A 25,612-nucleotide genomic window follows, 5' to 3' on the forward strand; every position below is an offset into this window, starting at 1 on the left:
ACCACTCATGATTTTATATACCTCTATTATATTCCCCCTTAGTCTTCTCTTTTCCAAGCTGAAAAGTCCTAGCCTCTTTAATCTCTCCTCATATGGGACCCGTTCCAAACCCCTAATCATTTTAGTTGCCCTTTTCTGAACCTTTTCTAATGCCAGTATATCTCTTTTGAGATGAGGGGACCACATCTGTACGCAGTATTCAAGATGTGGGCATACCATGGATTTATATAAGGGCAATAAGATATTCTCCGTCTTATTCTCTATCCCTTTTTTAATGATTCCTAACATCCCGTTTGCTTTTTTGACTGCCACTGCACACTGCGTGGATGTCTTCAGAGAACTATCCACGATGACTCCAAGATCTTTCTCCTGATTAGTTGTCGCTAAATTAGCCCCCATCCTATTGTATGTATAATTGGGGTGGATTTTTCCAATGTGCATTACTCTACATTTATCCACATTAAATTTCATTTGCCATTTTGTTTGCCCAATCACTTAGTTTTGTGAGATCTTTTTGAAGTTCTTCACAGTCTGCTTTCGTTGTAACTATCTTGAGCAGTTTAGTATCATCTGCAAACTTTGCCACCTCGCTGTTTACCCATTTCTCAAGATCATTTATGAATAAGTTGAATAGGATTGGTCCTAGGACTGACCCTTGGGGACCACCACTAGTTACCCCTCTCCATTCTGAAAATTTACCATTTATTCCTTCCCTTTGTTCCCTGTCTTTTAACCAGTTCTCAATCCATGAAAGGATCTTCCCTCTTATCCCAAGAGCCTTTGGTGAGGGACCTTGTCAAAGGCTTTCTGGAAATCTAAGTACACTATGTGCACAGGATCCCCCTTGTCCACATGTTTGTTGACTCCCTCAAAGAACTGTAATAGATTAGTAAGACATGATCTCCCTTTACAGAAACCATGTTGACTTTTGCGCAACAGTTTGTGTTCTTCTATGTGTCTGACCATTTTATTCTTTACTATTGTTTCAACTAATTTGCCCGGTACTGACATTAGACTTACTGGTCTGTAATTGCCAGGATCACCTCTAGAGCCCTTCTTAAAATATTGGCGTTACATTAGCTATCTTCCAGTCATTGGGTACAGTAGCTGATTTAAAGGACAGGATACAAACCATAGTTAATAGTTCTGCAATTTCACATTTGAGTTCTTTCAGAACTCTTGGGTGAATGCCATCTGGTCCCGGTGACTGGTTACTGTTAAGTTTCTCAATTAATTCCAAAACCTTCTCTAATGGCACTTCAATCTGTGAGAATTCCTCAGATCTGTCACCTAGAAAGGATGGTTCATGTTTGGGAATCTCCCTAACATCCTCAGCCGTGAAGACTGAAGCAAAGAATTAATTTATTTTCTCCGCAATGATTTTATTGTCTTTAAGTCCTCCTTTTGTATCTCGATCGTCCAGGGGCCCCACTGGTTGTTTAGCAGGCTTCCTGCTTCTGGTGTACTTAAAAAACATTTTGTTATTACCGTCTGAGTTTTTGGCTAGCTGTTCTTCAAACTCCTTTTTGGCTTTTCTTATTACATTTTTACATTTAATTTGGCAGTGTTTATGCTCCTTTCTATTCACCTCACTAGGATTTGACTTCCACTTTTTAAAAGATGCCTTTTTCTCACTGCTTCTTTTACGTGGTTGTTAAGCCACGGTGGCTTTTTTAGTTCATTTACTGTGTTTTTTAATTTGGGGTATACATTTAAGTTGGGCCTCTATTATGGTGTCTTTGAAAAGTGTCCATGCAGCTTGCAGGGATTTCCCTCTAGTCACTGTACCTTTTAATTTCTGTTTAACTAACCTCCTCATTTTTGCATAGTTCCCCTTTCTGAAATTAAATGCCACAGTGTTGGGCTGTTGAAGTGTTCCTCCCGGGATACCGGGAGGAAGCACAGGCAGGAACGTCTGTGATGGGAGGGCTCCTGCCTCATACTGAGAATGAGGGGCGATCAGCAGGTTCTCTCAAGTGCTTATATACGAATGCACAAAACCTTGGAAACAAGCAGGGAGAACTGGAGGTCCTGGTGATGTCAGGGAATTATGACGTGATTGGAATAACAGAGACTTGGTGGGATAACTCACATGACTGGAGTACTGTCATGGATGGTTATAAACTGTTCAGGAAGGACAGGCAGGGCAGAAAAGGTGGGGGAGTAGCACTGTATGTAAGGGAGCAGTATGACTGCTCAGAGCTCCGGTACGAAACTGCAGAAAAACCTAAGTGTCTCTGGATTAAGTTTAGAAGTGTGAGTAATAAGAGTGATGTAGTGGTGGGAGTCTGCTATAGACCACCAGACCAGGGGGATGAGGTGGATGAGGCTTTCTTCCGGCAACTCGCAGAAGCTACTAGATCGCACGCCCTGGTTCTCATGGGTGACTTTAATTTTCCTGATATTTGCTGGGAGAGCAATACAGCGGTGCATAGACAATCCAGGAAGTTTTTGGAAAGCGTAGGGGACAATTTCCTGGTGCAAGTGCTAGACGAGCCAACTGGGGGGGGAGCTTTTCTTGACCTACTGCTCACAAACAGGGAAGAATTAGTGGGGGAAGCAAAAGTGGATGGGAATCTGGGAGGCAGTGACCATGAGATGGTCGAGTTCAGGATCCTGACACAGGGAAGAAAGGTAAGCAGCAGGATACGGACCCTGGACTTCAGGAAAGCAGACTTCTACTCCCTCAGGGAGCGGATGGGTAGGATCCCCTGGGGGACTAACATGAAGGGGAAAGGAGTCCAGGAGAGCTGGCTGTATTTCAAGGAATCCCTGTTGAGGTTACAGGGACAAACCATCCCGATGAGTCGAAAGAATAGTAAATATGGCAGGCGACCAGCTTGGCTTAATGGTGAAATCCTAGCGGATCTTAAACATAAAAAAGAAGCTTACAAGAAGTGGAAGGTTGGACATATGACCAGGGAAGAGTATAAAAATATTGCTCGGGCATGTAGGAATGAAATCAGGAGGGCCAAATCGCACCTGGAGCTGCAGCTAGCAAGAGATGTCAAGAGTAACAAGAAGGGTTTCTTCAGGTATGTTAGCAACAAGAAGAAAGCCAAGGAAAGTGTGGGCCCCTTACTGAATGAGGGAGGCAACCTAGTGACAGAGGATGTGGAAAAAGCTAATGTGCTCAATGCTTTTTTTGCCTCTGTCTTCACTAACAAGGACAGCTCCCAGACTGCTGCGCTGGGCATTGCAACATGGGGAGTAGATGGCCAGCCCTCAGTGGAGAAAGAGGTGGTTAGGGACTATTTAGAAAAGTTGGACGTACACAAGTCCATGGGGCCGGACGAGTTGCACCCGAGAGTGCTAAAGGAATTGGCGGATGTGATTGCAGAGCCCTTGGCCATTATCTTTGAAAACTCGTGGCGAACGGGGGAAGTCCCGGATGACTGGAAAAAGGCTAATGTAGTGCCAATCTTTAAAAAAGGGAAGGAGGAGGATCCTGGGAACTACAGGCCAGTCAGCCTCACCTCAGTCCCCGGAAAAATCATGGAGCAGGTCCTCAAGGAATCAATCCTGAAGCACTTACACGAGAGGAAAGTGATCAGGAACAGTCAGCATGGATTCACCAAGGGAAGGTCATGCCTGACTAATCTAATCGCCTTCTATGATGAGATTACTGATTCTGTGGATGAAGGGAAAGCAGTGGATGTATTGTTTCTTGACTTTAGCAAAGCTTTTGACACGGTCTCCCACAGTATTCTTGTCAGCAAGTTAAAGAAGTATGGGCTGGATGAATGTACTATAAGGTGGGTAGAAAGCTGGCTAGATTGTCGGGCTCAACGGGTAGTGATCAATGGCTCCATGTCTAGTTGGCAGCCGGTGTCAAGTGGAGTGCCCCAGGGGTCGGTCCTGGGGCCGGTTTTGTTCAATATCTTCATAAATGATCTGGAGGATGGTGTGGATTGCACTCTTAGCAAATTTGCGGATGATACTAAACTGGGAGGAGTGGTAGATACGTTGGAGGGCAGAGAGAGGATACAGAGGGACCTAGACAAATTGGAGGATTGGGCCAAAAGAAACCTGATGAGGTTCAATAAGGATAAGTGCAGGGTCCTGCACTTAGGACGGAAGAACCCAATGCACAGCTACAGACTACGGACCGAATGGCTAGGCAGCAGTTCTGCAGAAAAGGACCTAGGGGTGACAGTGGACGAGAAGCTGGATATGAGTCGTCAGTGTGCCCTTGTTGCCAAGAAGGCCAATGGCATTTTGGGCTGTATAAGTAGGGGCATAGCGAGCAGATCGAGGGACGTGATCATTCCCCTCTATTTGACATTGGGGAGGCCTCATCTGGAGTACTGTGTCCAGTTTTGGGCCCCACACTAGAAGAAGGATGTGGATAAATTGGAGAGAGTCCAGCGAAGGGCAACAAAAATGATTAGGGGTCTGGAACACATGACTTATGAGGAGAGGCTGAGGGAACTGGGATTGTTTAGTCTGCGGAAGAGAAGAATGAGGGGGGATTTGATAGCTGCTTTCAACTACCTGAGAGGTGGTTCCAGAGAGGATGGTTCTAGACTATTCTCAGTGGTAGAAGATGACAGGACAAGGAGTAATGGTCTCAAGTTGCAGTGGGGGAGGTTTAGGTTGGATATTGGGAAAAACTTTTTCACTAGGAGGGTGGTGAAACACTGGAATGCGTTACCTAGGGAGGTGGTAGAATCTCCTTCCTTGGAAGTTTTTAAGGTCAGGCTTGACAAAGCCCTGGCTGGGATGATTTAATTGGGGATTGGTCCTGCTTTGAGCAGGGGGTTGGACTAGATGACCTCCTGAGGTCCCTTCCAACCCTGATATTCTATGATTCTATGATTCCCACCATAGAAATGTTAAATGTTGTTATATTATGGTCACTATTTCCAAGCGGTCCTGTTATAGTTACCTCTTGGACCAGATCCTGCGCTGCACTCAGGACTAGATCGAGAGTTGCCTCTCCCCTTGTGGGTTCCTGTACCAGCTGCTCCAAGAAGCAGTCATTTAAAGTATCGAGAAATTTTGTCTCTGCATTTTGTCCTGAGGTGACATGTACCCAGTCGGTATGGGGATAATTGAAATCCCCCACTATTATTGAGTTCTTTATTTTGATAGCCTCTCTAATCTCCCTTAGCATTTCATCGTCACTATCACTGTCCTGGTCAGGTGGTCGTTAAGAACAGAACAGTAGGGATCTATTAGAGCATGGAATTACTATCCATAGAGATTCTATAGAACATGTGGATTCATTTAAGATTTTTATTTCACTTGAGTCTACATTTTCTTTCACATATAGTGCCACTCTTCCGCCCCCTGCATGACCTGTTCTGTCCTTCTGATATATCTTGTACCCCGGAATGATTGTGTCCCATTGATTGTCCTCACTCCACCAGGTTTCTGTGATGCCTATTATATCAATATCCTCCTTGAACTAGAGTGCCTCATGTTAACCCATCTTATTATTTAGACTTCTAGCATTTGTGTACAAGCACTTTTAAAAAACTTGTCACTGTTTGTCTGCCCTTTTCTGATGTGTCAGATTCTTTATGTGAATGTTTCTTGTCTGATCTGGCCCATACTTTGTCCTCTTTCATCCCCCCCCCCTTCCTAAAACCTAGAGAATCTCTATCAATAGACTCTCCTCTAAGAGAAGTCTCTGTCCAATCCACATGTTCCTCTGCAGCAATCAGCTTTCCCCCATCTCTTAGTTTAAAAACTGCTCTGCAACTTTTTAATGTGAAGTGCCAGCAGTCGGAGAGAAGGCTTTGGATTCTTTGACCATGGGATGGTGTTCCATGAAGGGGGAGTGCTGGGCAGAGACGGGCTCCATCTTACGAAGAGAGGGAAGAGCATCTTTGCGAGCAGGCTGGCTAACCTAGTGAGGAGGGCTTTAAACTAGGTTCACCGGGGGAAGGAGACCAAAGCCCTGAGGTAAGTGGGAAAGCGGGATACCGGGAGGAAGCACAGGCAGGAATGTCTGTGAGGGGAGGGCTCCTGCCTCATACTGGGAATGAGGGGCGATCAGCAGGTTATCTCAAGTGCTTATATACAAATGCACAAAGCCTTGGAAACAAGCAGGGAGAACTGGAGGTCCTGGTGATGTCAAGGAACTATGACGTGATTGGAATAACAGAGACTTGGTGGGATAACTCACATGACTGGAGTACAGTCATGGATGGTTATAAACTGTTCAGGAAGGACAGGCAGGGCAGAAAAGGTGGGGGAGTAGCACTGTATGTAAGGGAGCAGTATGACTGCTCAGAGCTCCGGTACGAAACTGTGGAAAAACCTGAGTGTCTCTGAATTAAGTTTAGAAGTGTGTGCAACAAGAGTGATGTAGTGGTGGGAGTCTGCTATAGACCACCAGACCAGGGGGATGAGGTGGATGAGGCTTTCTTCCGGCAACTCACGGAAGCTACTAGATCGCATGCCCTGATTCTCATGGGTGACTTTAATTTTCCTGATATCTGCTGGGAGAGCAATACAGCGGTGCATAGACAATCCAGGAAGTTTTTGGAAAGCGTAGGGGACAATTTCCTGGCGCAAGTGCTAGGGGAGCCAACTAGGGGGGGCGCTTTTCTTGACCTGCTGCTCACAAACCGGGTAGAATTAGTGGGGGAAGCAAAAGTGGATGGGAATCTGGGAGGCAGTGACCATGAGTTGGTTGAGTTCAGGATCCTGACGCAGGGAAGAAAGGTAAGCAGCAGGATACGGACCCTGGACTTCAGGAAAGCAGACTTCGACTCCCTCAGGGAACAGATGGCCAGGATCCCCTGGGGGACTAACATGAAGGGGAAGGGAGTCCAGGAGAGCTGGCTGTATTTCAAGGAATCCCTGTTGAGGTTACAGGGACAAACCATCCCGATGAGTCGAAAGAATAGTAAATATGGCAGGCGACCAGCTTGGCTTAATGGTGAAATCCTAGTGGATCTTAAACATAAAAAAGAAGCTTACAAGAAGTGGAAGGTTGGACATATGACCAGGGAAGAGTATAAAAATATTGCTCGGGCATGTAGGAAAGATATCAGGAGGGCCAAATCGCACCTGGAGCTGCAGCTAGCAAGAGATGTCAAGAGTAACAAGAAGGGTTTCTTCAGGTATGTTGGCAAAAAGAAGAAAGCCAAGGAAAGTGTGGGCCCCTTACTGAATGAGGGAGGCAACCTAGTGACAGAGGATGTAGAAAAAGCTAATGTACTCAATGCTTTTTTTGCCTCTGTCTTCACGAACAAGGTCAGCTCCCAGACTACTGCACTGGGCAGCACAGCATGGGGAAGAGATGGCCAGCCCTCTGTGGAGATAGAGGTGGTTAGGGACTATTTAGAAAAGCTGGACGTGCACAAGTCCATGGGGCCGGACGAGTTGCATCCGAGAGTCCTGAAGGAATTGGCGGCTGTGATTGCAGAGCCCTTGGCCATTATCTTTGAAAACTCGTGGCGAACGGGGGAAGTCCCGGATGACTGGAAAAAGGCTAATGTAGTGCCAATCTTTAAAAAAGGGAAGAAGGAGGATCCTGGGAACTACAGGCCAGTCAGCCTCACCTCAGTCCCTGGAAAAATCATGGAGCAGGTCCTCAAAGAATCAATCCTGAAGCACTTACATGAGAGGAAAGTGATCAGGAACAGTCAGCATGGATTCACCAAGGGAAGGTCATGCCTGACTAATCTAATCGCCTTTTATGATGAGATTACTGGTTCTGTGGATGAAGGGAAAGCAGTGGATGTATTGTTTCTTGACTTTAGCAAAGCTTTTGACACGGTCTCCCACAGTATTCTTGTCAGCAAGTTAAGGAAGTATGGGCTGGATGAATGCACTATAAGGTGGGTAGAAAGCTGGCTAGATTGTCGGGCTCAACGGGTAGTGATCAATGGCTCCATGTCTAGTTGGCAGCCGGTGTCAAGTGGAGTGCCCCAGGGGTCGGTCCTGGGACCGGTTTTGTTCAATATCTTCATAAATGATCTGGAGGATGGTGTGGATTGCACTCTCAGCAAATTTGCGGATGATACTAAACTGGGAGGAGTGGTAGATACGCTGGAGGGGAGGGATAGGATACAGAAGGACCTAGACAAATTGGAGGATTGGGCCAAAAGAAATCTGATGAGGTTCAACAAGGACAAGTGCAGAGTCTTGCACTTAGGACGGAAGAATCCCATGCGCCGCTACAGACTAGGGACCGAATGGCTCGGCAGCAGTTCTGCAGAAAAGGACCTAGCGGTTACAGCGGACGAGAAGCTGGATATGAGTCAACAGTGTGCCCTTGTTGCCAAGAAGGCCAATGGCATTTTGGGCTGTACAGGTAGGGGCATTGCCAGCAGATCAAGGGAAATGATCGTTCCCCTCTATTCGACATTGGTGAGGCCTCACCTGGAATACTGTGTCCAGTTTTGGGCCCCACAGTACAAGAAGGATGTGGAAAAATTGGAAAGAGTCCAGCGGAGGGCAACAAAAATGATTAGGGGACTGGAACACATGACTTATGAGGAGAGGCTGAGGGAACTGGGATTGTTTAGTCTGCGGAAGAGAAGAATGAGGGGGGATTTGATAGCTGCTTTCAACTCCCTGAAAGGGGGTTCCAAAGACGATGGATCTAGACTGTTCTCAGTGGTAGCTGATGACAGAACAAAGAGTAATGGTCTCAAGTTGCAGTGGGGGAGGTTTAGGTTGGATATTAGGAAAAACTTTTTCACTAGGAGGGTGGTGAAACACTGAAATGCGTTACCTCAGGAGGTGGTGGAATCTCCTTCCTTAGATATTTTTAAGGTCAGGATTGACAAAGCCTTTGCTGGGATGATTTAGTTGGGGATTAGCCCTGCTTTGAGCAGGGGGTTGGACTAAATGACCTCCTGAGGTCCCTTCTAACCCTGATATTCTATGATTCTGTGTCATGTACTACGACCACCAGCTCCTCCCCAGCACTAGACATAAGTCTATCTATATGCCTTGAGAGATCCGCAACCTTCAAACCAGGCTGGCAAATCACCATAAGGTTCTCCTGGTCATCACAAACCCAGCTATCTGTTTCTAATGATCGAATCTCCCATTACTAACACCTGCCTTTTCCTAATGAGTGGAGTTCCTTCCCCCTGAGTGGTAACCTCAGTGCAAGAGGTACCCCAACATCATCTGGAAGGAGGGTCTTAACTATGGGAAGGTTTCCTTCTGTTCCTGTTGCCTGCTGTCCTCTGGGCCTTTCATCTTCCTTAACAGCGCAGGGGCTGTCTGATTGGAGGTAGGACAAATCTACAGTGTCCTGGAAAGCCTCATCAACATACCTCTCTGCCTCCCTTAGCTCCTCTAGTTCTGCCATCCTAGTCTCCAAAGCCTGTAAACGGTCTCTGAGGGGCAGGAGCTCCTTGCACCGAATGCACACGTATGCTACTCACCCACAGGGCAGGTAATCATACATGCTATACTGAGTGCAATAAACAGGATAGCCCTTACTCTGCTGCTGGGCTTCTGCCTGCATTTTCTCCTACACTTACCGAGGTTAATGATAGGGTTTGTTTTAAATCAAGAAGTTTTGATTATAGCTTAGTGTAAAGGTTTTAAGAATGGCAATGTACCTTGTCCCCTTCCTACTCCCCTTTCAAACTCCCTCTCGAAACTCCCTGTTAGCGGCCCTTGTTCACAAAGCTCCCGGGTTTCAGGAGTAGTCTTTTGTGTGGGGAGTGAAGAACATGAGATGATGTCACTGATGGGTTCGGCCACAGAGAATACCCCCTCCTCCCTCCCCCGCCCCCGCCCCCCCCCGGGACTGTCACCTGATGTGCTGAAATTACCTCTGAGCCCATTTTCCACTGCCAGCTTGGGACTCCAGACCCCTGCCTTGTTGAGCCAGACATACTAGTTTGCTACAACACAGACCTAGGTTTGATCCATGCCCCTAAAGCTGCACATTTTAACCAAAAACTGTTCAGCAAGTCACCTATCTCCAGCACCCAGCTCCCAATGGGATCCAAACCCCAAATAAATCCTTTTTACTCTGTATAAAGCTTATACAGGGTAAACTCATTAACTGTCCACCCTCTATAATACTGATAGAAAGAGAGATGTACAGCTGTTTGCTCCCCCAGGTATTAATCACTTTGGGTTAATTAATAAACAAGTGATTTTATTAAGTATAAAAAGTAGGATTTAAGTTGTTTCAAGTAATAACAGACCAAACAAAGTAAGTTACCAAGCAAAAGAAAACAAAACACGCAAGTCTAAGCCTAATACATTTAAGAAACTGCTTATAGGTAAATCTCGCCCTCAGAGATGTTCCAATAAGCTTTTTTCACAGACTAGACTTCTTCCTAGTCTGGGTCCAATCCTTTCCCCAGAACAGTTCCAACTCAGGTGGTAACTTGGGGATTTCTCATGACCAGCAACCCCCTTTGTTTTGTTCTCCCCCCCATTATAGGATTCCCGCCTTGTGCCAAACATTTCTCTCTGGGTTTCCAGCCTTCCTTCTAAATGGAAAAGCACCAGGTTTAAGATGGATTCCAGGATCATGTGTCATGCTCACATGTACTGTGAGACTTCATTACTCACTGGCTGGCACCCACCGTGTATACAGGAAGGCTTACAAGTAAAGAGAGCCATTTACAACCAATTTTCCTAGTTAATGGGAGCCATCAAGATTCCAAGGCATCATTAATGGCCCACTCTTTGCATAATTAAAATAGAACTTCAGAGTAATACTTTATATTTCTAGCTTCAGATACAAGAATGATACATTCATACAAATAGGATGAACACACTCAGATTATAAGCTTTGTAATGATACCTTTTGCATAAAGTATATTCCAGTTACATTATATTTACACTCATAAGCATATTTCCATAAGCATATGGAGTGCAATGTCACAGTCACTCCCTGCTTTATAGGGCTTTTGCACATGGTGAGAACCCTTTGTTTCAAAGCTTGGTTCCCAGGCCAGTCTGTGGAAAAATACTGACATCCCAAGATGGAGGCCAGCATCATGTGGTCTGACCATGTGTCCTTGTAGAGTCATAGTAGCCATTACTCACAGGCTGTTTGGAGTGTTCCCAGGAAGGCTCCTCACCAGGTGGGCGATAAGCTTCTCCTAAGACCTATTGCTTTTTCTTAATGGCCAATTGCCCTGAATCGGCCCTTCCCCACCCACGATCTAAACTAAAAGCATCTTGTCTAGTGGGCATTACCCAGGTGTAACTACATTTGAAATACAGATACATAGTAAATATTCATAACTTCAGATAAATCATATATGCATACAAATAGGATAACCATGTTCTGCAAATCATTACTTTTCCAGTGACACCTCACATAACTTATCTTGCATAAAATACATCATAATTATGTCATCTTCATAGTGATATTATTATGATAAATATGGGGTGCACTGCCACAGGGTGTATTTGGGGCCCAACAAGGGATAAGCTGTTAATAAAATCCTTGCTTAGTGATGCAACATTAAGCATGTTTTGTGGTTTGTGTCAAGTTATTGCTGGTTTACCCCAGTTGTAACAGCCACCATTGAAAACATTTTAACATCTTGTTGAACACATAGGAAAAGGGGTGGGGGGGAGTTAAAGACTTAAGTAAGACTTTTATTTAAAGAATTTTCCTTATTCCCTTTCGCTATATATGTGATGGGTTCGATCACAGAAACCCCCTTGGGACTGTTACCTGATGTGCTGAGACTACCTCTGAGCCCATTTTCTCTGCCAGTTTGGGCCTCAAGAACCCTGCCTTGTCGAGCCAGACACGCCAGTCTGCTCTAACACAGACACAGGGTCTGAACCATGCGCCCCAAAGCTGCAGACTTAACTGAAAACACTGAAGACTTAACTCCTGTCTCTAGCAACCAGACACCCAGCTCCCAATGGAATCCAAACCCCAAATAAATCTGTTTTACTCTGTATAAAGCTTATACAGGGTAAACTCATAAATTGTCCACCCTCTCTAACACTGATAGAGAGAGATGCACAGCTGTTTGCTCCCCCAGGTATTAATTACTTATCTGGGTCAATTAATAAGCAAAAGTGATTTTATTAAATATAAAAGTTAGGATTTAAGTGGTTCCAAGTAATAACAGACAGAACAAAATAAGTTACCAAGAAAAATAAAACAAAACACGCAAGTCTAAGTCTAATGCATTAAGAAACTGATGACAGATAAAATCTCACCTCCAGAGATGTTCCATAAGCTTCTTTCACAGACTGGACTCCTTCCTAGTCCGGGTCCAGCAATCACTCACACTCCCTGTAGTTACTGTCCTTTGTTCCAGTTTCTTTCAGGCATCTCTTGGGGGTGGAGAGGCCATCTCTTTAGCCAGCTGAAGACAAAATGGAGTGTCTTCCAGGGCCTTTTATAGTCTCTCTCTTGTGGGCGGAAACCCTTTTGTTCTTCTGTGCGAAGTCACAGCAACAGGATGGAGTTTGTAGCCACCTGGGCAAGTCACATGTCCATGAATGATTCAGCTTTTTGCAGTCCAATGCCATTGTTTACATGTTAGTTTGAACGTTCCCAGGAAAGCCCACATGTGGATTGGTGTCTCCCAAAGTCCAGTGTCAGTTAAGTGTTTGGTTACTGTAACGATGCTGCCTTTGGTGGGACTCTTCTGAGAGTATCAATTCAGGACAAATTGCTTGGAGCAGGGCAGTTACAGCCTAAGGCTGGGGTTTCTCCACTTCTAAGGCACGCCAAACCAGCCAGACAGGGAGGACTTTGGTTTTACCCCACTGGCTAACCATAAGTCATACAAGCAATGCCCTTAGACAGTCCAGTTTCCTAGTATCACACCAGTGCCACTTGTTATGGGGATGAATGGTTATGAAAAGCAATACCCCAGTGAAACGAAAAAAAGGTTCTCCTGATCCCAAAGGACCAAGCCCCAGACCCAGGTCAATATACAAGTTGGATCTTACCCACAAATCATGCTGTTGCCAATCTTTTAGAATCTAAAGGTTTATTCATAAAAGAAAGAAATATAGATGAGAGCTAAAAATTGGTTAAATGGAATCAGTTACATACAGTAATGGCAAAGTTCTTGGTTCAGGCTTGTAGCAGTGATGGAATAAACTGCAGGCTCAAATCAAATCTCTGGAGTACATCCACAGCTGGGATGGGTCATTCAGTCCTTTGTTTAAAGCTTCCATTTGTAGTAAGGTTCCTCCAGAAGTAAGAAGCAGGATTGAAGACAAGATGAAGGAGATGCAGCAGCCTTTTATAGGTTTCAGAGTAACAGCCGTGTTAGTCTGTATTCGCAAAAAGAAAAGGAGTACTTGTGGCACCTTAGAGACTAACCAATTTATTTGAGCATGAGCTTTCGTGAGCTACAGCTCACTTCATCGGATGCATACTGTGGAAATTGCAGAATACATTATTATATACACAGACACCATGAAACAATACCTCCTCCCACCCCACTCTCCTGCTGGTAATAGCTTATCTAAAGTGATCATCAAGATGGGCCATTTCCAGCACAAATGGCCCATCTTGATGATCACTTTAGATAAGCTATTACCAGCAGGAGAGTGGGGTGGGAGGAGGTATTGTTTCATGGTGTCTGTGTATATAATAATGTATTCTGCAATTTCCACAGTATGCATCCGATGAAGTGAGCTGTAGCTCACGAAAGCTCATGCTCAAATAAATTGTTTAGTCTCTAAGGTGCCACAAGTACTCCTTTTCTTTCAGCCTTTTATAATTTCTTGGCATGTGGCCTCTGCTTTCTTTGTTTCAAAGACAAGCTCTCCAGCACATGGCATGGAAAAAACTTAGCATGTCCCTGCCTGCCTTGCTGAGTCACAAGGTGTATATACCTTCTCTCAGTGGGTCAGTTGTATAGCTGATGGTGCTTAATGGGCTATCAAGCAGGCTAGGCAGTGCTGATACCAAATTGTCTGGGGTGTCACCCAGAAGCATAGCACAAGTTTGAAATACAGACAGTATAGAGCCAATACTTGTAACTTTAAATGCATAAATGAAACATGCATACAGATAGCATAATCATAACCAGAAAACTACAACCTTTCCATAGACACCCCACTTGACCTCCTCTGTACAAGACCTGGTGCAACCATAGGACCCTGGTTGAAACAATGATCTATGTGGTCACAGTTCATGTCAATAATGTCACAGTATAGTCTTTTATAGCAGAAGATCTCCGCTTGAAAGTCTTAGATCATATTAAAGATGGTATTAACTGTCCCTTTTGGGGGAAAGAGAGAGAGAGAGTTAAGATGGTCTTTGGTAGTTGTTGTTGAAGTCCAATCATCTTTTCTTTAAGACAAAGCCAGACAACTTGCTGAAAAAGGGAGAGAAAAGATCTGCAAAGATAGAAAATGCAGCTTCTGTCTCTAACACTTTATTTCCCTTGCAGTCCAGGTGCTGGGAAATGATAGGCCCAGCACATGGTCTTATCAGCCACTCTTAAGATTGGCAAACTTTTACCAGCATTGGGCTATTTAGGACATTACTTTTAGCTGCTTCCCTGGTCACAGCAATATTACAAAAGGTGGAGTTTTCTTGGAGGCTAAATCAGACTCTTATCAGACAAAAAAAAGATAGGAAAGAGGAGGAAAAAGGGTGGGGAAGGAAAATGACACTCCAGGGACGGGGTGACAGCTGGAACCCAGAGTGCCAATTCTAGGTGGTGGTCAAGATTTAGTTGAAGCTGGTGGATGGGGTAATGTCCTGACCAGATCAAGCCAGAGACACCTTTCAGGATCAGGATAATAAAGTCTCAGTGGTGTCTTAGTGGATCCCAGGACACTGGGAGACTGGTAGCAGCCATGATGGTGAAACTTCCTCCTAATTCACTGTCCTGTTGTCTGTCACAGTGGCCCCTATATAAATGATGTCCAAGGAGAGATGACAACCATATTCTGCTGAAATTAACCAATTTAAACAAAAGTTATTTGAACTATAAATATTTCCTCCCATTTTTAAAATCTTTTATCTAATTGTCATGGCAACCCATGACACTTCCAGGAACTTGAGGACCTCTTGTTCCACTTCTTTAACTTAAGCAATCCAGTGTGTCTCCAAATTTTGCTTGCTTTCATAAACAATTTTGTATAATGCACTGAATTGGCTTCAGTTCCTCCTACTACTAATTGGATATTGCTAACTAGTCACCTTGAGTGGGATCCATGCATACAAGGACTCAAAGAGGAAGGAACAGTTACTTACCTTATAGTAATTTGGTTCATAGAGATATTTTGTTCATGAGATCCCACGATCCACCACCCATCCCTATTTCTGAGTCTTATCCTAATAGGGTTTCTGAATTAGGGAATTGAAGGGCAGTGGAGAGGCAGAAAGATATGCAGGGTGCAGGCACGCCCCGATAGACACTGCTGGTCAAAAATTCTGATCTCTCATTCGTGAGGTGCATGTGTACCTTGGAAGGGATCCACATAGATAAATCGTCTCAAACCACAGTTATTGTAAGGTAAGTAGCTGTTCTTTTCCTTTGCAACTTTAACTCTGACTACTGTATGTGTGTGTCAACATCAAAGTATCACATTCATTATACAATATGAATCATTATGTTCAAAGAACACCATAACCACTAACCATCCCTTTCACACAACAAAAACAGATAAATACAAATAAGCAGAAGGACTTGTGACAAATGGAGAGATGATACTGTTCAGTATCCAGTCTAGAGGTGATGGATTCTTCCTAGAAGAGGGGGGCACAAGGCCCTGCCCCTGCCATGGCTCCGCCCTTGCCCCTCCTCTTTCCCACAAGGCCCTGCTCCCCAGCCAAGCTGGAGCTGGGTCAGGGAGCGTGGGCCCCTCCACTTGCCTGGGGTGGGGGCAGCTGAGAGCATCCCCCTGCCCATGTCCCCACCCCCTGTACCCCCCACTCAGGGCAGGTGGAGGGTCTGTGGCTCCCCACGGGTGCCTGCGCAGCTCTTACCCCAGCCTAGCTCCGGCTTCCAGGTGGCTTGGAGGAGGGGGCCCGGGGGCTAAAGAGCAGCAGCTAGGCCATGGTAAGAGCTGCTCGGAGAGCTGCGGACACTCTGTCTGCCCTGGGCAGGGGTCCCAGGCCGCAGGAACATGGATCGGGGGCTGCTCGTGGGAGCCCCCTACCCTGGGCTGGTGGAGGGTCCATGGCTCCCCACAGCTGCCTGGGCTCCAGCTTCCGGCCTGGCCAGGGGGTGGGCCCATGGGAGGAAGAAGAAGGGCAGGGGGCTGGGCCAGGCCTGTGGCAAAAAGCAGACTGGCCAGACCTGTCCACTTTCAAAAGCAGGAGGGCCAACATAGCCTCTTCACCTCCCCTACTCTGGCACCCCCAATCCAGTCACCCAGAAGGTCATTACCATGACATTGCAACATAGTTTAAAATAGTGATTTTATTTTTGTAATGAAGGTTTTTTAATTTGAACTGACTTTTAAAAAATTTATATCAGTTTTTATGTATGTGTTCCTAGCAGTTTACTTCTATCATAAATTCCTAACAAAGATGTTTTGCTTGTGTTTCTTTGCTTAGTTTTCTAACTCTTAGTAACACAGAAAAATGTTTCCATGTCATTACCTAGCTAGGTTTGAGACCTCACAATAATCTAGTTATTTGAGCATGACACTGTATGGCTGGGTCATGACAAAAGCTAAGATTAGGTTACAGAAGTCACAGACTCTGACTTCCAGCGACCTCTGTGACATTGAGGACCCTGCAGCCACCCGGCCTCCTTGGGCAGCGGGACCCCCTGCAGCTCCCAGCCAGCAGTGGCCCCCTGGAGATCCTCAGACTCCACTGCTGGCAGGAGCCTCCCTGCAGGTACCCTGCCTCTGCAGGCAGTGGGGGACCCCCCTCCTGCAGCTCCCAGTCCCACAAGGCAGCGGGGGGGACTCCTCCCAGCCACTGGGCAATCGGGTCTTTGCAGCTCCCAGCCACTGTGGTGGGAAGGGGCAGGGTGCTGGACCCTCCTCCCTCCCTTTGTCAGGGATGTTTTTAGTAAAAGTCAGGGACAGGTCACGGCTTCTGTGATTTTTTTTGTTTATTGCCCGTGACCTGTCCCTGACTTTTACTAAAAATATCCATGACAAAACCGTAGTATTAGTCATGAACCACTCCTTGGGAGTGAAATCTGGGGTTAGGAGTTACCTCCATGAGATTCCCAGGATTGAGATACAGGGTTTTGCAGTGAAATTGGGCACTGGGAGCTACAACTTTGATTCTTGCCTTTCAGACGGCGAGTGACAATTGAGGAAATTTTACCCTCCTCTATCCCCCCTCATGCCTTGGACCTTCTAAAGAGGCTCTTAGTATTTAACCCTGACAAACGGCTGACTGCAGAAGAGGCCCTGCAACATCCCTATGTGAAAAGGTGAGGGCATTGCCAGTGTGACATTTCCCAACCCCCGCTCCAAGCCTGTTGTGTGGCTGCTACCAGCACAAGTTTCCCTTCTGCCATATGAAATGGTGAAAGTAATGGTAGTTTTCAATCCGCTTTCTCCTCCTCTTCATGTGAAAAGGTGAGTGTGCCTTTAGTATGTGATATTTCAGATCTCTCACTCTCTCTCTCTGTTTTAGCTTTCATTGTAGCCTTAAAATCTATTAATATCTAGCGCCTCTCCTGTTGTGTTTTTTTGTGTGTGTTCACTCTCAGATTTCGTCACATATTTGATATCTTCTTGGTAGGTTCCACTGCCCCGCCAAGGAGCCCTCTCTGGACTATGATGTGATTCTTCCTTTAGATGACGATATCCAGTTGTCTGTGGCAGAATATCGCAATAAACTGTATGAGGTAGCTTCTCTTATTCTGCTTCCCATAACACTACTTCTCCAGATTACCTGCCACCTTTTCCACAGACATTCAATCCTACCTATCTCCTCCTTCCATTCACCTTCCACTCACCCCTAGTCCTGCACTTATACCTGACCTTGCTCATCATACTGTCCCATGCTGCTATATCGTGGGGGGTGGGAGGGAAAATAACTTGAAAGCCACGTTCTCAGTTGGAGGGAGATATATGTGGAGAAGGAATGTCTGAGAGAGACTGAGGTTTGATGGTGGAAAGTAAATTAGACTTGAATTTGCAGTTCAATAGAATAGTAAAAATGCCAATGAAATTCTTGGCTGCATACAAAGAAGTATGTCACAAAGCAATGAGATAAAGCGGAAGGACAGTCAGTGGAGGGATTCAAAGAGCGGCTGATAAGATCAGAAAAGTGTCCAAAGATGATCTTAGCAGAATTATTTTGTATGGCCTAGAATGGGTTGATGTGGAAGTTGGGAAGAGCAGAGAGAAGGATGACATCATAATCAAGACAAGAACATAAGAACGGCCATACTGGGTCAGACTAATGGACCATCTAGCCCAGTATACTGTTTTGTGACAATGGCCAATACCAGGTGCTTCAGAGGGAATGAAAGAACAGGGCAATCATCAAGTGATCCATCCCATCACCCAATCCCAACTTCTGGCAAACAGAGGCTAGGGACACTTCAGAGCATGGTTTTGCATCCCTGCCCATCCTGGCTAATAGCCATTGATGGACCTATCCTCCATGAACTTATCTAGTTCTTTTCTGAACCCTGCTATAGTCTTGGCCTTCACAACATCCTCTGACAAGGAGTTCCACCAGTTGACTGTGCATTGTGTGAAGAAATACTTCCTTTTATTTGTTTTAAACCTCCTGCCTATTAATTTCATTGGTGACCCCTAGTTCTTGTGTTATGAGAAGGGCTAAATCAGTGGTTCTCAACCAGGGGTACATGTATCCCTGGGGGTATGCAGAGGTCTTCCAGGGGGTACATCAACTTATCTAGATATTTGCCTAGTTTTACAACAGGTTACATTAAAAGCACTAGTGAAGTCAGTCCAAACTAAAATTGCATACAGATAATGACTTGTTTATACTGCTCTATATACTATACACTGAAATGTAAGTACAGTAATTATATTCCAATTGATTTATTTTATAATGATATGGTAAAAATGAGAAAGTAAGCAATTTTTCAGTAATAGCGTGCTGTGACACTTTTGTATTTTTGTCTGATTTTTGTAAGCAAGTAGTTTAAGTGAGGTGAAATTGCGGGTACGCAAGACAAATCAGACTCCGGAAAGGAGTACAGTAGTCTGGAAAGGGAAAGATTGAGAACCACTGGGCTAAATAACACTTCCTTGTTTACTTTCTCCACACTGGTCATGATTTTATAGATTTCTATCATATCCCTCCTTAGTCGTCTCTTTTCCAAGCAGAAAAGTCCCAGTCTTATTAATCTGTCCTCATATGGAAGCTGTTCCATACCCCTAATCGTTTTTGTTGCCCTTTCTGTACCTTTTCTAATTCCAATATATCTTTTTTTGAGATGTGGCGACCAGATCTACACGCAGTATTCAAGATTAAATAACTATCTTGAGTAGTTTTGTGTCCTCGGCAAAGTTTGCCATCTCACTGTTTACCCCTTTTTCCAGATCATTTATGTATGAAGAAATTATGAGAGGCTGAATGAGACCTTTAGTTGCACAGATAAAAGAAAAAGATAGACTTTAGACACAGTTTGGATGATCAGGGTAAGGGAAGTATCTAAGAAAAACCTGCGTTACAACCCGGAGTGATAGGGAAGATAGTGGTTTTGTCAATGGTGATGGAGAATGGGGAAAATAAGGAATTTGACTTTGGCCGTGTTAAGTTTAAGTTCATAGTGAAACAGCCATGAAGAGACATTCAAAACAGGCTGAGGCCCAGTATAGGGTGGAAGAAGACTAGTCAGGAGTGGAGAAGAAGATTTATGAGTAATCAATGCAAAGATGATACTTGAAATAGTGTGAGTGAATTAAATTATCCAAAGGCAGGGTCTGTAGTATTAAAGAGGAGAGGGTTCTGAGAAACTCTCATGCGTAGTGGGAGAAGAAGCAAACAAAAGAGACATTGAAGTAGTGGTTAGAGAAGTAGGAGGAGAACCAGGGTAGGAAGGTCAGTAAGGGTACAGGGCAAAAAAGGAGAGTGTGTATGACGGGTTGAATCACAGAAACCCCCTGGGGGTTGCTAACTGATGTGCCAAGACTACTTCTGCCCCTGCTTTCCCTGCGAGCTTGAGACTCCACCCCCCTGTCATGCTGAGCCAGACACACCAGTCTGCTCCAACACAGACCCAGGGTCTGAACCATGGGCCCCAAAGCTGCAGACTTAACTGAAAGCAATTTAAGAAGCGTTCCTGTCCTTGACACTCAGGTGCTCAACTCCCAATGGGGTCCAAACCCTAAATATATCCATTTTATCCTGTATAAAGCTTATACAGGGTAAACTCATAAATTGTTCACCCTCTATAACACTGATAGAGAGATGCACAGCTTCCCCCCCCCCAGGTATTAATACATACTCTGGGTTAATTAATAAGTAAAAAGTGATTTTATTAAATACAGAAAGTAGGATTTAAGTAAAAAGGAAAGGAGTACTTGTGGCACCTTAGAGACTAACAAATTTATTTGAGCATAAGCTTTCGTGAGCTACAGCTCACTTCATCGGATGCTGTAGCTCACGAAAGCTTGTGCTCAAATAAATTTGTTAGTCTAAGGTGCCACAAGTACTCCTTTTCTTTTTGCGGATACAGACTAACATGGCTGCTACTCTGAAACCTAGGATTTAAGTGGTTCCAAGTAGTAACAGACAGAACAAAATGAATTGCCAAGCAAAATAAAATACGCAACTCTAAGCCTAATACAGAAATAAAACTGAATATAGATTAAAATGTCACCCTCAGATGGTTTCAACAAGTTTCTTTCACAGACTGGATGCCTTCCTAGTCTGGGCACAGTCCTTTCGCCTGGTACAGCCCTTGTTCCAGCTCAGGTGGTAGCTAGGGGATTTCTCATGATGGCTGCCTCTCTTTGTTCTGTTCCACCCACTTATATATCTTTTGCATAAGGCGGGAATCCTTTGTCCCTCTCTGGGTTCCCATTCCCTCCTTCTCAATGGAAAAGCACCAGGTTAAAGATGGATTCCAGTTCAGGTGACATGATCACATGTCACTGTAAGACTTCATTACCCACTTGCCAGCACACACGTATACAGGAAGACTTACAAGTGAAACAGAGCCATCTACAGACCATTGTCCTGGTTAATGGGAGCCATCAAGATTCCAAACCACCATTAATGGCCCACTTTGCATAATTACAATAGGCCCTCAGAGTTATATTCTAGTTTCAGATACAAGAGTGATACATTTATACAACTGGGATGACCACACTCAGTAGATTATAAGCTTTGTAATGATACCTTACAAGAGACCTTTTGCATGAAGCATATTCCAGTTACATTATATTCACACTCATTAGCATACTTTTATAAAATTGTATAGAGTGTGTCACAGTATGATTATCAGCATCGAATACAGCAGAGAGGTCTAGGAGGATGAGTACGTGCCTTGAGTCTTGGCTGGGAAGAGGTCATGAGAGATGTTAATGAGAGGAGTTTCAGTGGAGCAGAGAGGTCAGTAGCTGGATTGGAGGGGATCTGGGATGAGCAGGAGAAGACGAATGTGTGAGGTAGCACTTGTAGGTGGGACATTCGTTGAGTTTAGAAGTGAGAGGGAGATGAGGGCAGTAGCTAGAGAGGCAAGGAGGGTTTTTTTTTTTTTTTTTTTTTTTTTAAGAATGGAGACGATAAATCTTAAATGATAAGGCAAAGGATTAGGCAGATGATGAGAAGTAGTGGAGGAAAGTAGGCAGGGAGCGTAAGGGTGATGGAGATTTAGGGGATGGGTTCACAGGAATGGCTGGAGGGGCTAAAGGTGAACAAGCAAGTGACCTAAAAGGTAGTTACATGGGAGAAGGGGATCATGACAAAGTTTGTTGATTTCCCTCTTCATCTCTTCCCTGCCCATTGGAAAGATTCTGCATGATCAAGAGGAGGAATGGAAGGAAGGTTGGGAATTAACGAGAGAGACAGACGTTGGAAGGAGTGGATTGTTACCCACACAATGTAGGGTTCTCACCCCCCCACCCCACTCTCTCTTGGGCACTCAGAAAGTAAGGGACCCAACTTTATACCCCTTCCCGGTGGACTCAGTGCTCTGTGTGTCTGCAGGACCTTTACCTAAGGAAAGATCCTGACACAGTAATATCCTTTGTTTGTTAATTTACTACTTTTCTCAAAATTGCTTTCCAGGTAGTTGCAAAGTATCAGTAGCAAAGTACAAAATCAGTCAAGCTGTTTCCCAACATAATTTTTAACTGTTCTTCCTTTCCTTTGGACATAATTCCCCACTCAAACAGGCTGAGCTCTAAGTCCCAGTAACAGAATTTATCCATAAATTAACTCGAACTACGACACAGGCACTTGTAGAGAACTACCCCACCACACCATCTTTTACCTCCTATTGCAATAGATAAACTGTTTGTACCATTCGTCTCCTTCCTCTCCACCAATCCTCTCTGGGGCCTCCAATTCTGTTACTGTGGTTCTAAAACCCCAAAGCTTTTGGTAACTATTACTCTTGGTGAGGCAGTGGCAGGAAATAAATCAAGGGAAACATGGCCCTCCGACCAATAGATGTCTGGCACACGCAGTACAATACAAGACTGCTTTCACTTAAAGCTGCACTTTATTTTAGTCTTAAGCACTTAAACATGTCTGCAACAGGTTAATATTCTATAGGTCTATACAGGTTTATTCATAGAATCATAGAATCATAGAATATCAGGGTTGGAAGGGACCCCAGAAGGTCACAGGGTCAGGGTCAGATTCCCCCTCAACCCCTGCCCCCCCGGCTGCTTGCTTAATTATAGTAAGGCCATTGCAGAGGCCTGTTAAGGCCTACTGATTTAGCTGCTTTTGGCAATGAGCATGATAATCAATATTCTAATTATCAGTAGTGGTCCAGGCATTTTGCTGGTGTGCCAAGATCTCTCCATACAGAATGCTTTGGTAAAGTGGGGTGAAGATTGAGACGAGAGTGGTGTGGCTGAGAAATCATGGATGGTGATCAATTAGCGGTCACAGATGGCCCGACCAGGGGACAAATGGGTGACGTTGAATAAAATGACAGTTGATAGAGAGGACACTCTGGTATTGAAGGAGCAATGGTTGGTGAAGATATGGTCAAATGAGGGGTCAATTTTGTGAGTGGGAGAGCTGGTCTCTTGTTAGAAATAAAATGAGAGGAGTTAGGCCTCTAAGGGATTGGATGGAACATCAGCATGGAAATTAGTCACCGTGTATGAGGGTAGGGAAGATTTTGATGAAATAAAAGGGAAAGCCATGTATCAAAACCAGAGAAGGGAGGTGATTAGCAAGGAGTTGAGGTTGCAGATGACAATTGCATAGACTGGGAGAGGAGAGGAGTTTCTGGAGTGCTGCTTAAAAGAATGCAGAAGGACTGGAAGATACATCACTTTGGCCAATTAAAATTAGACTGGAAAAAATTCCAGGAGAATGACTAAGAAATAACTTTGTGGTACCCTTTCAGAGAATGGAGAAGATAACTAACAGTTGAGCCCTGTGGATTTGCAAATGCAAAATAACACAGAGGAAAACAAATTGTTAAAACATACATACTCGGGAGTGACAGCTCCTGTGGATCCTGTCCTGCAGGGTTGGGGCTGGCTCCCAAATCATGTCCAGATGCACGGGTTCACAGTTCCCCTCAGGTCTGGCCCAGCTTCCACTCAGTACTCCAGATAAGGCCTCACCAATGTCGAATAGAGGGGAACGATTACGTCCCTCGATCTGCTGGCAATGCCCCTACCTATACATCCCAAAATGCCATTGGCCTTCTTGGCAAGAAGGGCATACTGTTGACTCATATCCAGCTTCTTGTCCACTGTAACCCCTAGGTCCTTTTCTGCAGAACTGCTGCTGAGCCATTCGGTCCCTAGTCTGTAGCGGTGCATGGGATTCTTCCGTCCTAAGTGCAGGACTCTGCACTTGTTGAACCTCAGATTTCTTTTGGCCCAATCCTCCAATTTGTCTAGGTCCCGCTGTATCCTATCCCTACCCTCCAGTGTATGTACCTCTCCTCCCAGTTTAGTGTCATCTGCAAACTTGCTGAGGGTGCAATCCACACCATCCTCCACATCATTTATGAAGATATTGAACAAAACCGGCCCCAGGACCGACCCTTGGGACACTCCACTTGATACCGACTGCCAACTAGACATGGAGCCATTGATCACTACCCGTTGAGCCCGACAATCTAGCCAGCTTTCTATCCATCTTATAGTCCATTCATCCAGCCCATACTTCTTTAACTTGCTGGCAAGAATGCTGTGGGAGACCGTGTCAAAAGCTTTGCTAAGGGCAAGGAACACCACGTCCACCGCTTTCCCCTCCTCCACAGAGGGAGTTATCTCTCATAGAAGATAGGCAATTAGATTAGTCAGGCATGACTTGCCCTTGGTGAATCCATGCTGACTGTTCCTGATCACTTTCCTCTCCTCTAAGTGCTTCAGAATTGATTGAGGACTTGCTTGATGATTTTTCCAGGGACTGAGGTGAGGCTGGCTGGCCTGTAGTTCCCAGGATCCTCCTCCTTCCCTTTTTTAAAGATGGGCACTACATTAGCCTTTTTCCACTCGTCCGGGGACTTCCCCGATCGCCATGAGTTTTCAAAGATAATAGCCAATGGCTCTGCAATCACATCCGCCAACTCCTTTAGCACTCTCGGATGCAGCGCATCCAGCCCCATGGACTTGTGCTCGTCCAGCTTTTCTAAATAGACCCGAACCACTTCTTTCTACACAGAGGGCTGGTCACCTCCTCCCCATGCTGTGCTGCCCAGTGCAGCTGTCTGGGACCTGACCTTGTTCGTGAAGACAGAGGCAAAAAAAGCATTGAGTACATTAGCTTTTTCCACATCCTCTGTCACTAGGTTTCAGAGTAACAGCCGTGTTAGTCTGTATTCGTAAAAAGAAAAAAGAAAAGAAGTACTTGTGGCACCTTAGAGACTAACCAGTTTATTTGAGCATGAGCTTTCGTGAGCTACAGCTCACTTCATTGGATGCATAGCATATCGTGGAAACTGCAGAAGACATTATATACACACAGAGACCATGAAACAAAACTTCCTCCCACCCCACTCTCCTGCTGGTAACAGCTTATCTAAAGTGATCATCAAGGAGGGCCATTTCCAGCACAAATCCAGGTTTTCTCACCCTTCCCCCCCCCCCCCCACAGACACACATACAAACTCACTCTCCTGCTGGTAATAGCCCATCTCTCTTTGAAACCTCTCTTTATAATGCGCATGATAATCAAGGTGGGTCATTTCCAGCACTAATCCAGGTTTTCTCACCCCCCCCCCCGCACACACACACACACACACCCCTCCAAAAACCACACACACAAACTCACTCTCCTGCTGGCAATAGCTCATCTTACAATGTGCACAGCAATAATCCAAGTTTAACCAGAACGTCTTGGGGGGGGGGGTTGTAGGAAAAAAACAAGGGGAGATAGGCTACCTTGCATAATGACTTAGCCACTCCCAGTCTCTATTCAAGCCCAAATTAATAGTATCCAATTTGCAAATGAATTCCAATTCAGCAGTTTCTCGCTGGAGTCTGGATTTGAAGTTTTTTTGCTTTAAGATAGCGACCCTCATATCTGTGATTGCGTGACCAGAGAGATTGAAGTGTTCTCCGACTGGTTTATGAATGTTATAATTCTTAACATCTGATTTGTGTCCATTTATTCTTTTACGTAGAG

The 25,612-nt window shown here is 45.0% G+C and overlaps 1 protein-coding gene across 5 annotated transcripts in view; it reads left to right on the top strand.

Annotated features, from left to right (window-relative positions):
- The window catches only part of MAPK15 (mitogen-activated protein kinase 15), a 65,992-nt gene that overhangs the window by 25,724 nt on the left and 14,656 nt on the right, over positions 1 to 25,612 (top strand). For all 5 annotated transcript variants that reach the window (XM_074943598.1, XM_074943597.1, XM_074943600.1 and 2 more), the window contains 2 exons: positions 17,148 to 17,285; positions 17,600 to 17,705. In XM_074943598.1, the coding sequence (XP_074799699.1) occupies positions 17,148 to 17,285; positions 17,600 to 17,705 (244 nt within the window). The remainder of the gene's footprint in view (positions 1 to 17,147; positions 17,286 to 17,599; positions 17,706 to 25,612) is intronic.

Source organism: Natator depressus, chromosome 2 (genome assembly GCF_965152275.1).
Source record: "Natator depressus isolate rNatDep1 chromosome 2, rNatDep2.hap1, whole genome shotgun sequence".
Lineage (NCBI taxonomy): Eukaryota > Metazoa > Chordata > Testudines > Cheloniidae > Natator > Natator depressus.